Source organism: Canis lupus, chromosome 6, assembly GCF_011100685.1.
Source record: "Canis lupus familiaris isolate Mischka breed German Shepherd chromosome 6, alternate assembly UU_Cfam_GSD_1.0, whole genome shotgun sequence".
Lineage (NCBI taxonomy): Eukaryota > Metazoa > Chordata > Mammalia > Carnivora > Canidae > Canis > Canis lupus.
In genome coordinates, this window is record NC_049227.1 from 28,879,058 (window position 1) to 28,892,024 (window position 12,967).

Genomic DNA, 12,967 nt, shown 5'->3' on the forward strand with positions numbered 1-12,967 from the left:
TGAGTTTGGAAAAGTCTGTGAAACTGCAAACAGAGGTGAGTTTAAAATGACAGGTTGCCCACCACAGAATTGAAGAGTACAGCAAACCTCTGGAGACTGAGTCACTCTGAGGTGTTGTGGTTTCTTGAATCAAAATTTGCATCTTCAACTGATATCTGGCACGTCTCTTGACATGCCCCAAAATTACATGCCAAAGTTGTGTTTGTTCATATGAGTGTAATATGACCACTTGCCTGAAGGAAATCTATACTTGTTAGGCTTTCAAAGAGGATTACCCGAATGAAGTTAAAAACTACCATGTAGGGATCACTGGTTGAGCATCTGCCTTTGGCTAAGGGCGTGATCCTGAGGTCCTGGGATCGTCTCCCACATCAGGCTCCTCGCAGAAAGCCTGCTTCTACCTCTGCCTATGTCTCTGTCTCTTGTGTCTCTCTCATTAACAAATAAATAAAATATTAAAAAAAAAACCTACTGTTTATCCACCAGGATAGACTTAAAAAAAATTTTTTTTTTTAACATTTAGAGAGTGAGAGCACTCACACATGCAGGGGAGAGGGAGAGGGAAAGGGAAAGAATCCCAAGCAGACTCTCTGCTGAGTGCAAAGCCTCACCTGGGCTGATCTCACAACCCTAGCATTATGACCTGAGTTGGAACCAACAGTCAGACACTTAAGCCACCCATGTGCCCCAGGACAAAGACTTAACAAAAATTTATTTATTTTAGAGAGAGTGAGATAGTGCAAGTGGGAGGGAAGGGCAGAGGGAGAGGGGGAGGGAGAGAATCTCAAGCCGACTCTGTGCTGAGTACAGAGCTTGAAGCAGGGCTCGATCCCATGACCTGAGCTGAAATCAGGAGCAGGACACTTCACCGACTGAGCCACCCACGTGCCCCCAGGATAAAGAGTTTTTAATGCTCTACATCCCTCTGCTTCCTAGAGTGATTATTATAATGAGCTACCTGGTGAGCCTTTCCACAGTGATGCAATATTACTGTCGTGAACTTCCACCCTCTGTGTCCTGGAACAGTCTCCGCATGGGCAGCCACCAAGTCTATCGTGGTGACATCTGGCTTTTGGACAGGCTTTCACATGGTGCTCCTCTTTCTTACCCTACCCTCTCTTTCTTTCCTCCTCTTCTCTCCCTTTCTCTTGAATTCAATACCGGCAATTCAATGAAAAAAAATCTGACTTCATATAAAAATCCAGACTTCTGGCTTCTGTTGAAATAAGTCAGATGATCTGGCATGACTAGGATGTCATATGGAGTGACAAGAATCAGCTTGAGCTAGGTAACTCTGAAGCTACACCCTTCAGATAGGGCATGCCCCGCTCAGGTTTGCTAGTCCTCACCCACTCACTTTTCCTCATTTCTGTTTCCTGTCTGACCTCGGGCATATCTGTGTGAATATTTGTGTTTTCATAACCTCTCCCTTAGGTGATGCCTTCAGAGTCTACTGAGGAGTGTATGATGCTTCTTGGGTTACCTGGTCTTGGGCTAGCATGCTTTAGTTGTGTCAGCTTACAGTTTTCCTGCCCCTTAATTTGCGGGCAGGTTGTTTACAATCATTGCTGAGAAAGTGATTGCCTATAAGGTCTTCCAAAAAGTTTTCTAAATTACTGCTTCTATTCTCCTTTACCTTCAGAGGCCAGATATCCATGTTCAGTAGGTTCTATGTGTGAAAGGCTCTGGATGGATCTGAGAGCAAGTCTAAAAATTCTAAGTTGGCTTTAGTCTTATTATATCCAGAGACCCAGGTCAAAATGAATTAAGTGAGAGTTTGTGGGCTCTTCCATATATCAAATATTTAGTATAGACCTTTGCGACACCTGCTTTAATATTTTGGAGTTATTTACTTCCTGGCCCTGAGAAACAGTATAATTTTTTCCGATGTTTATTTGCACCATATAACAATGGTGTGTACACCTCAGTTTTACAATCACCAGACAGTTTTTGAGTCCCAGCTTCACTGTTTATTAGCCATGAGACTGTGGGCAAATTACTCACTTTCGCCAAGTCTCCCATTAACATAGAAAGGAATGGGGTTCCTACCGCCTACCTCACATGAGCATTAAAGAGACACATGTAAGCACTAGCACATAGGAAGCATTCAGTAAATGTGGTCTCCTCTTCCACTTCATGGTCCATATGTCTGACACTTTCCCACCATGTAAGTGAGAAATCCCAAAGGTTCTCATGCTCATGCCATATAATCAACAATTTGTTCTGATATCTCACCAATGTAACTTTTAAAACACCTGGAGAGATTTTTACTTCCTGAGGAAAATACCATCTCTAAAATTTCAGTGTCCAGAAATGGCATAAAGCTTTGGAAAACACAAATACGTAAAATATAACATGAACACACTGTACAGTTGATTTCTTCTTCAACGTTCATAGGGTTTGGTCTGTTGGCACAACTGATAGGTAACAATTATCACAGTCTGATGACTTGGGCAATTTCAAGATCTCTATCACTGGAACCTTTTCTAGGTTTCCCCCAAAGAAATACCTAACTGACATGCTATAGTTATCTGAAAAATCTATGAAGGAAGAAAAAGGGCTGAGATACAATCTCCCAATTATTCTGTGTGATTAAAGAACTTGCAAGGGGGATCCCTGGGTGGCGTAGCGGTTTGGCGCCTGCCTTTGGCCCAGGGCATGATCCTGGAGACCCGGGATCGAATCCCACGTCGGGCTCCCGGTGCATGGAGCCTGCTTCTCCCTCTGCCTGTGTCTCTGCCTCTCTCTCTCTCTCTGTGACTATCATAAATAAATAAAAAAATAATAAAAAAAAAAATTAAAAAAAAAAAGAACTTGCAAGGAACTTGGCTACTGCTCCCTTGAAAGGAAAATTGTTTGCCTTGATCAACTACTTATCTGTGGGTTCATCTAACCGACTACTCTCTGGAAGGAGGTTGCAGCACTGCTATCACCTGTTCGATGCCTCAGTAACCCCAAGAGCAATTAATACAATAATTTGCATTGAGTTTATCAGAGAGGAATGCATTAATTCTGAGTTTAAGTGGAGAATTTTTTTAAAAGATTATTTATTTATTTATTCATGAGAGACACACAGAGAGAAGCAGAGACACAGGCAGAGGGAGAAGCAGGCTCCCTCCAGGGAGCCCGATGTGGGACTCTATCTGGGACTCCGGGATCACGCCATGAGCTGAAGGCGAGTGCTCAACCGCTGAGCCACCCAGGTGTCCCTCAGTGGAGAATTTTTATACCTTAGCTTATAAAGATGTCATGTAATGACTGATAACTCTTTAGAAGTCATAATCTTCAAAGTGCTTTGTTCACTGGCATAGAATTACAGTTCTACCTCTATTCAACAAAATGTTTACTGTGACAAGAGTACATGCCAGCATTTTAGGAATAATCCTTTGGAAGACTAATTTATTGGGATTCCAGCCTGAAAATATAATCTCAATCATAATTAGCAAAGATGTTTCACTGCAAGAATACAGAAACTTTGGCTTCCTATGGGCCTTTAAATAGGCTATTTATTCCTTGTCATTACAAATTACACGACAACAAAGAATAATGACCATTGCTAATATTTACTGAGTCCTTATAATGTGAAACGCAACTCTATGAGATAATTATTACTCTCACTCCATTTTACAGATGAGAAAATGGAGACGTCATTAATATAGGGCAGAGTCAGGTACTGAATCATGGTCTCAATAAAATGTGACCTCGTAACTCTATATTATCCCAATAACATAATCAGTAATAGCTAATGGTTCGAAGGACTAATTTGCTCCTTTATGCTGCTATTAGAAAGCTGCGAAGTCCAAACTGGAGAAAATAAACTAGGATGTGAGAACACTGCGTTTTGGAACACGAACTCCAGCTTGTGGCTGTTAGGGAGCATGGGGTTCCATGAGATAAATAAGCAGAAGCAGTCACAATAGAAATAGGGGTTAGAGGGGCACCTGGCTGGCCCAGTAGGAAGAGATGCAACTTTTAATCTCAGGGTCATGAGTTTGAGCCCCACACTGAGATTAAGTAACAGAGATTACGTAAATGAATAAATAACTAAACAAACAAACCTTAAAAAAAAAAAAAAAAAAAAAAAGACACGGGGTGCCTATTTCTGCCACCCCAGGCCTACTTCTGGAGACACCACTATATACACTAGTAGAATTACTACAGACATTTTAAACGTCCAAAGAATGACTGCACACTTCTAGTGACTATGAGATACAAAGAAATGTGCCCACATGTAAGCAAGGCAAGGGTAAGAAATAGCAATAAAAAGAAAATATATATATATAATATATATACACACACACACACACACACACATATTAAAGAGAATATTATGTGTATTTCTTGTAGGTGGCAGAAACTGGCTTTCATTAATACAAGAGAAGCATTTCCGGGCTCTTACCATACCAACTCTTATCCAAACAGATTTTCTTTCTGGAAGGAGTCAGAAATTACCAGGGCAAAGGTAGCTAGCTAACTCACAGGAGGTTGACTGGCTGCCTGAACTTTGAGGCATGATTTACTGCTCGTGAGAGGTACTGGGCAGAACAACACACAGAAGGCTGTTCTGGCTCTCCGAGACTGATTTTGTTTATGTTACGTGGCATATACTCAGTGACCTATCCTGTACTAAATGCTGTAGATGTCAGTAACTTGTGATTGAAAAAACTGGTCAGTAAGCAGACTTCAGTTATCAGTTTGAGTTGTCTTTCCCTCTCTAATCAAATTCTGAGCTCTTTTAGATCAGGTATCAAGCCATGGAGTTCTATTATTGTACCTGAAGTAGCTGGCACAAAGATGGGTTCTGGACATTTGCAGATGAAAATCAAATCAACGTATATCTGACCCCCTATTGTAGTAATTTCTTTAGAATCTCTGACAGAATCACCTGCAAGGTTGGTGAACCTGAATAAGGATATCTGAGAGAGAGAGGCCCAGGAATGTACACGTTGGGCTCCCTGCATGGAGCCCGCTTCTCCCTCTGCCTGTGTCTCTGCCTCTCTCTCGTGAATAAATAAAATCTTTAAAAAATAAATAAACAAAGCCCTTAGGAGATGCTTGCGCATACAGACATTTGGGGACTAGAGAGCTGTTGCATACGAATAAATAAATATATATACCTAAATATGTTTCAGACAAGGTACGGGTAAGGTGTGAGCAAAATAAAGTTCAAATAACACTTCCAACATCATTTCCTCTTCTCTCCAATCTCTCCTCTCTCCAATGTCTGAATCATCCTCCTGGAGCAAAATTCCAATCAAATGTTTCCTTTGCTCAAAACCTTCTTGACCATGAGAAATTAAAGCTCATAATTGTAAGCTTGTCATTTAAGAATCTTTATGGAATGCTAAACAAATCAACACAACTTTTTAATGAGGCTTTTTTTTTTTTTCCCCCTAAAGTAGGCTACATGCCCATAGTGGAGCTAGACTTCATGACCTTGAAATCATGAGTCCCATGTCCTATGGACTGAGCCAGCCAGGAGCCCCAATACAAATTTTTAAGTAGAGTAGTAGAAAGTCTGGAGCCAGAAAGACTGATTTCAAATCCCAGCTCTACCAATTCATGGTGTGACCTCAGGCAAGTCACTTAATCTCTGCCTCCGTGTCCTCAACTATAAAACGGGGATATTAATACTACATTAGTGATAAGGGTGTTGATAGGAGTAAATGAATAGATGCACCACACTCAGAATAGTGCCCAGCACATAAGTGCAACATAAATGTTAGCTAATATTATTATTATAATTATCTCCTACTTCTTTAGTTACCAATGACACTTTGGTCCCATCTCTTAATTCCTGCTCCTTGGTCCATTTTTCTGTAACACACTGTTCCCATCATCTGTAATGCAGCTCCACACCTTCACTGGGTCAAAAGTATTCAACTGACAAGATCCAAATTCTCAAGATGCATGTGGGTGGCTCAGTGGTTGGGCATCTGCCTTCTGCTCAGGGTGTGATCCCGGGGTCCTGGGATCCAGCCCAGCATCAGGCTCCCCGCAGGGAGCCTGCTTCTCCCCCTGTGTCTCTGCCTCTCTCTGTGTGTCTCTCATGAATAAATAAAACCTTTAAATCAAATTAACCCTTCCTGCCTCTGTGCATTCATGTAACTTTGATTTGTGCGTCTTTCCTCATCTCCTGGACTGTAATTTCCCAGGAGAGCCTTGTATACTCAAAACAGTTCTTAGGAACAGAGAGAAGTGAGTTCCAAACAGGTCGCAGTTATTCTCCCCGGGTCTCCTCTTCCCCATTCTTAAGTCCAAGATAATAATAATATCTACCTTGAAGGAGGTTTAGATGTAAACTCTATCCACGGGTACTCAAGAGAGCCTAGAGAACAACAACAGATCTATTAACAGTTGGCACTTACGGAGTGCCGGTTACGTGAGTAGGGTCAGCGCCAAGCGGTAGGGCACGAAGTCTTTCCAGCACGTCTATGCAGACAGGCAGAGAAACGCAGAACACATCTGACACCCAGACTGGCTGTTTACGAAACAGCTTTGACAAGAACAAACCGAACCACCTAAACTCACACGTGCACCCTGAGCCGCCGGCTCGGGGCTGTGCCTGGAGAAGAGAGGAAAGTGCTTCTTCCTCCTATTGGCCTTTCCGAGGGTGACATCAAGACCACCCTCCAAAGGACCGACCAATGGGCTACAGCAGGGAGGACCCCACGGCGACAGCTGAGGGCATGACAGCGTCGGGGCTCTTTCTCTTCTCCATCAAAGTTGGGGGGCGGAGGGGGAGGGGAGGGTGGCCGCCCAGCGACCGGCTAAAGATCCTCAGTTAAGACGCAACCCGATTCTCGGTTACCCTCTTTTTGTTTTTTTCTTTCTTTAAAGAAAACTCCCTTTATGCACAAGTTCCCATTAGGAGCCGCGGAATCAGAGCGGCTGGGTTCTCGCCGAAACGCAGCGCGACTTTTTTGCGGTTTCTCTGTTGCCTTTTGTGCGCGTCCGTTACCCTGTTTGATAACGGGAGCCATCGTTCCGCTTTCGGGCAGGAACTGCCTCGCCGGCCGGACCCGCCGAAGCCCAGGTTATCAGGGGCCTGACGGATTCTGGACGCGCCGCCCAGGGCTGCGGCTGCGGCTGCGGCTGCGGCTGCGGCTCCGGCGGGGCGGGCGTCCCTTCGTCCCCCGCCCGCCCAGGTGCACGGAAGCGATGCCCCCTCCCTCCCGCCCCGGGGAGGTCCCGGAGCGGCCAGCTGAGCCCGACCCCCGAGGGCACGCAGGCGAGACCCGCCGGGCAAGGACGCGGGCGGAAGAGCGGCCGCCCGGGGGTCCGCGCCCCGCGGCCCGGACGGCGCCGCTCGGGACCCGGCCTGCCTGGAGCCCCGCGCACCCTCTCCGACCCGTCCCTCCCCGCCGCCCGGATACCCAGCCCGGGCCTCCCTGCCACGCCGGCGCTTACCTCCGCGCTCCTTCCGGGCCCACCCGGCCGCCAGCCGCCTCCCGGACCCCCGCGGAAGCGGAGAAGGAGGCCGCTCCACTTCCGGAAGTGAGCGAGGCCTCACTGCGGAGGAGCGTGCCCCCGGCCCGCGACCATAGAGAAGCCGCGCCCGCCGCCCAGCCCGCTCAACCCCGCGACCTCCCCGCTGCCTAGAGCGGCCACTCCCCGGACCAGGACTTGGGCGCATGCGTGCCACTCCCATCCCGCCCTTTCCAGGGCTGCGGCTGGGCTGTTCCAGCCCGAGGGCGAGGCGGGTGTCACGTTCAGGTCGTCCCGGGAGCGTGTTTCTGTGTCTGGAGGAAACAGCTTCCTCCAGAAATGAAATATTATAAGACCGCACTGTAGTGCCCGTTTTTTTTTTTTATTGTTAGTTTTTTTGTTTGTTTTTTGCCTTCGTATGGTAGGCAGAAAAATCCCAGGACCTTGGCTGAAGTTCCATTTGCAGTATTAAGAACTGGAATTAAAATGACTTTATCACCATGTTTTTCTCCCAGTGTCTTGGTCTCTTGAGAATAGATTGTGTTTTGCTTTTATTTTTTTTTTTTAAAAAGATCTTATTTATTCCTGAGAAGGAGAGACATAGGCAGAGGGAGAAGCAGGCTCCCTGTGGGGGCCTGATGTGGGACTCGTTCCCAGGACCCCTGGGATCATGCCCTGGGCCATCTAGGCGTCCCTGATTACCTGGTTTAAAACCCCTGGCCCCAGAAATAAATAAATAAACAAACAAATAAATAAACAAACAAGCCATAAAACCACTGGCCTGGAGGTTTGTTAAACTGATCATTTGGATGACATTCCCTCCCCCCCCCCCCCCCCCCCCCCCCCCCCCCCCCCGCCATCAGGCGTCCCTGATTATCTGGTTTAAAACCACTGGCCCCAGAAAATAATAAATAAATAAATAAATAAATAAATAAATAAATAAATAAATAAATAAAACCACTGGCCTGGAGGTTTGTTAAACTGATCATTTGGGATGACATTCCCTCCTTCCTCCCCTGCCCCCCACACACATATCAAATTGGCAAAGAATTAAAAGATTGGTTCTGGGCTAGTGTAGGGAGTGTGTCAACTTTTTTTTTTTTTCCCCCCGGAGAAAAATTTGGCACTTGGTGTCAGAGTGTGTGTGTGTGTCTGTGGTTAGAGTGTGTGTGTGTGTCTGTGGTTAAAGATACATAACAAAATTTACCATTTTAGCCATATTTTAAGTGTACAGTCCCCCAAAGGAAGTATTAAGTATTCTAAAGAACACAAAAGAGTCTGGACAGTCCAGTGGCATTCAATACATGCACATTGTTGTGCAATTTTCACTAGAGTCCATTTCCAGGACTTTTTCACCTTTCCATACTGAGACTCCATCCTGTTAAACAACTCCAACCTGTCCTCCCCACCCACCCCCACCTTCCTCTCTAGCCTTGGGAGCCACTATTCTACTTTCTAGTCTTCTTTCAGTGAATCTGACTATTCTAGGCACCCCATATGAGTGGAATCACATTGTATTTGTCTTTTTAAAAAAAGATTTTATTTTTATATTTATTCACGAGAGATACAGAGAACGGCAGACAAGCAGAGGGAGAAGTAGGCTCCATGCTGGGAGCCTGATGTGGAACTCGATTCCAGGACTCCAGGATCATGTCCCGGGCTGAAGGCAGGCGCTCAACCACTGAGCCACCCTGGGATCCCTGATAATTCTATTTTAAATTTTTTAGGAAACCCCATGCTGTTTTCCACAGTGGCCACGCCATTTTTACCTTCCCACCAGCAGCACACAACAACACACATGATTTCAACTTCTTTTTTAAAAAGTTAATTAATTAATTAATTAATTAATCTATTTATTGGATGGAGACAGAGAGCCCACACAAGCAGGTGGAGCAGCAGGCAGAGGGAGAGGGAGAAGCAGGCTCCCCGCTAGAGCAGAGAGCCTGACTCAAGGATTGATCCCAGAACTCTGGGACCATGACCTGAGCCGAGGGCAGGTGCTTAAGTGACCTTAGTTACATTTCTTAACTAAGGGATGTGAAAGGGTATCTCATTATGGTTTGGATTTGCGTTAGTGATATGGAGCATCGTTTCATGTGCTTATTGGTCATTTGTATGTCTTCTCTGGGGAAATGTTTATACAAGTCCTTTGTCTATTTTTTAATCAGATTTTCTTTGTCATTGAATTATGGAGTTCTTTTATTTTGTGGAGATCTTTATATATTAATGATGTTAATCCCTCATCAGATATATTATTTGTAGGTGTTTTTTTCTATTCCATGGGTTGACTTTTTACTTTGTTGATAGAATCCTTTCATTCCCAAATATTTTCAGTTTTGCAGTAGGCCCATTCATCTATTTTTTCTTTTGTTGCCTGTGTTTTGGGCATTATATTTGAGAAAAAAATCATTGCAACTCTAATGTCATGAAGTTTTTGTGTTATGTTTTATACTAACAATTTTATAGTTTCACCTCTTATATTTAGATGTTTGATCTATTTTGAGTTAATTTTTAAATAGTATAAAGTAAGGCTCTAACTTCATTCTTTGCATGTGGATATCCAGTGTTCCCAAAACTATTATTGAAAAGACTGTTCTTTTGGAATTGAATAATCTCCGCATACTTGTAAATCATATGTCCATATATGCAAGGGTTTATTTTGGAGGTCTCTATTTCATTGGTTTCTAGGTCTTTCTTTTATGCCAATACCACCCTGTTTTGATTACTATTGCTTTGTAGTAAGTTTTGATATTTATTTAAATTACTTATGTTTTAGGGATCCCTGGGTGGCGCAGCGGTTTGGCGCCTGCCTTTGGCCCAGGGCGCGATCCTGGAGACCCCGGATCGAATCCCACATCGGGCTCCCGGTGCATGGAGCCTGCTTCTCCCTCTGCCTATGTCTCTCTGCCTCTCTGCCTCTCTCTCTTTCTCTCTCTGTGACTATCATAAATAAATAAAAATTAAAAAAAAATAAATAAATTACTTAGGTTTTAAATTACTTACAATTATTTAAATTACTTGAAATTTAAATTTAAGTGGCCATATGTGTCTAGTAGTCTCTGTATCTCTGTATTGGACTTTTTAAGCTGAGACGAGAAGGCAGAGAGATATTTCAAACCTGAAGTTTGACTACCTAACATATGTTTTTTTCCTTCCCGTTCCATCTGAACTCTAGAATTCACACTTAGTCTCTGCTGTTCACACTGGGGATGGTGAACATAATTACCTATATGGAAATTTCTATTGAATGAGGCCAGAGAAATGAACTTGTGGAGGGAATTGGTGGGGAAAACATGTCCAGACCCTTTTGTGTGTGCTTTAGAATACTTAATACCTCCTTTTTGGGGAAAACGATTATTTTTTTAAAAAAACATGCAAAATTTTTTTACACACTATATCTCAAACTAAGAGATGTGAATGCAGGGGAATTGTGACAAGTCAAAACTCCAATCATATCTACATTTATTTATACAGTACTCTAAAATTCACAGACATTATCACCACTTATCTTCAACCCTATTTAATGAATGAGAAAATTGAGATTTAGGAAGGTTGAATACCTCCAGACCCAATCAATGGTCGACCTAGCCATGGAAAGCAGGTCCTCCAATCAACTTCAGAGTCGGCTTTTGTGAAAGATAAAAGTGAATTCATGCACTCAGCCTAGGTTTATTGAGCATCTACTGTGTATCAACACCATTGTAGGCTCTGAGATTCAACGGTATACTCCCAATCAGCCTAACCAGCAAGAGCTCCTCTGTTTTCATTCGCCAGTCCCATTGACTACGGCAGCAGATAAAGGTCTCAGCTTTGGCGGGGGGGGGCACCTCCTTTGGCTCAGGTCTTGATCCTGGGGTCCTGGGATGGAGTCCTGCATCAGGTTCCCCGCAGGGAGCCTACTTCTCTGCCTATGTCTTTGCCTCTCTAGGTGTCTCTCCTGAATAAATAAAATCTTAAAACGAAAAGTCTCAGGTTTGCATTCTTTGCCTCTCTTAAATAGCCCTCCCTCCTATTCTTTTTTTTCCTCCCCTCCCATTATTATTAAAGATACTATTTACTTATTCATGAGACAGAGAGAGAGAGACAGAGACAGACAGAGACACAGGCAGAGGGAGAAGCAGGCTCCATGCAGGGAGCCCGATGTGGGACTCGATCCTGGGTCTCCAGGATCCTGGGCCGCAGGCGGTGCTAAACCGCTGAGCCACCCGGGCTGCCCCCCCTCCCATTATTTTTATGGTAGCACCAGCCTCCTCTTCACAGCGCTGATTGCATTTCCAAGTGGCAAGTTTGATTCCTGCCTGCCCTTCCCCTTCCGTCCCAAGGGAAGCTCCAACGGGGCAGGGACCTTGCCTCCTCTTCCTCACTTTATGTGAGGCACATAACGTCTCCAGGGACTACGTGCTCCCTCACCGGGGGTTAAGACACGAACACACTTCTTCTGAAGGGACTGTCCTACGCCCGGCCTCGCGGGCGAGATAGACCACGCGTCGGGGATGCCCATGGCCACGCCCCTCCCCTCTCCCTGGAAGGAGGCGCTAGGGCCCCGCTCGGCCCCGCCCCCGCCGTGACGCAGGCTCACGTGACGCGCGCCGGCGCGCGCTGTTTCCGGAAGTCGCCGCCGCGGTCTCCGCCGCCGCCACCTCCGCTGCCTGCTGCTGCGGTCCCCGCGGAACTTTGCGAGTAGAACGGCTGAGGCGGGCCCCGGGCGGGGCCGCGGTTCTGGCCACTCTGCAGAATGGAGATAATCAGGAGCAGTGCGTGTCCTGCGTGCACCTCCCCCAGCCCCACGGACCCCCGTCACCCGGCCTGCTAGGCCCAGGCCGGGGCCGGTTTGCTTGGCGGGGCCTTGGGGCTGGGGCAGCCCCTTAGGGGTTTGCCTCCCCTTAAGTCTGTGAGCTTTTTCTGGGGGGGGGGGGCCTGCCCCTCTCTGTCCCGTGCCCTCCTGCCCGGGCGTCCCCCCTCCCCTCTGTGGCCTGAGAGCACCCACCCCCACGTGCCCTCCTGTGGGCCGGTACACCCACCGGGGACCTGCCCCCCTCTAGCCGTGCACCCCTCGGGGACTTCATACTCTCCGCCTTGCCCTCCTCCCGCCCGAGGTCTCAGAGTCTCCCCAGCCCTTCCTTCCTCTCCCGTTAGGAGCTCTTGGGCAGGAAGCCAGGCCACCGGTTCTGAGCCTCTTCTCGGTTTCTTCACAGATTTTAAGAGTAACCTTCACAAAGTGTACGAGGCCATAGAGGAGGCCGACTTCTTCGCCATCGATGGGGAGTTTTCAGGTATCCCTCGCTTGTAAGCCAGGAGCTAGCAATGCGTAGCCAAGGCTCTTCCCGACGGTCAGACCCCGAGCCTGCTGGCCACTCCTCCTTGTTTGTGGCCTTGGGCGTTGTAGAACTCTCCGTTTAGGCCTGGAAGAGGTGCGGTGGCTCTGGGATTGTTGAAGCTCCATGAGGGTTGCAGATCGAGATCTTGATTTGGGCACAGCTTAAAAGTTGTTTGACATGCACGTGGTAGGATTGAGGTCAGGCTTTGTGTGTGTGTGTGT

The 12,967-nt window shown here is 46.2% G+C and overlaps 2 protein-coding genes across 5 annotated transcripts in view; one reads left to right on the plus strand and one right to left on the minus strand.

The window, feature by feature from the left end:
• The window catches only part of BFAR (bifunctional apoptosis regulator), a 30,952-nt gene extending 23,345 nt beyond the window's left edge, over positions 1–7,607 (minus strand). Inside the window, exons 1-2 of one of the 3 annotated variants that reach the window (XM_038540298.1) lie at positions 7,411–7,607; positions 6,280–6,328 (exon numbers count right to left, since the gene is read on the minus strand). The gene's annotated coding sequence lies outside the window, so the exon portion shown is untranslated. Of the gene's footprint in view, positions 1–6,279; positions 6,329–6,368; positions 6,392–7,410 lie in introns of those variants that run through there. The other 2 variants (XM_038540297.1, XM_038540299.1) reach the window with 2 other exon arrangements.
• A 4,410-nt stretch (positions 7,608–12,017) lies between these two features.
• The window catches only part of PARN (poly(A)-specific ribonuclease), a 155,372-nt gene continuing 154,422 nt past the window's right edge, over positions 12,018–12,967 (plus strand). Inside the window, exons 1-2 of one of the 2 annotated variants that reach the window (XM_038540300.1) lie at positions 12,018–12,182; positions 12,624–12,701. In XM_038540300.1, the coding sequence (XP_038396228.1) occupies positions 12,164–12,182; positions 12,624–12,701 (97 nt within the window). In that variant the 5' untranslated portion in view covers positions 12,018–12,163. The remainder of the gene's footprint in view (positions 12,183–12,623; positions 12,702–12,967) is intronic. The other variant, XM_038540301.1, reaches the window with a different exon arrangement.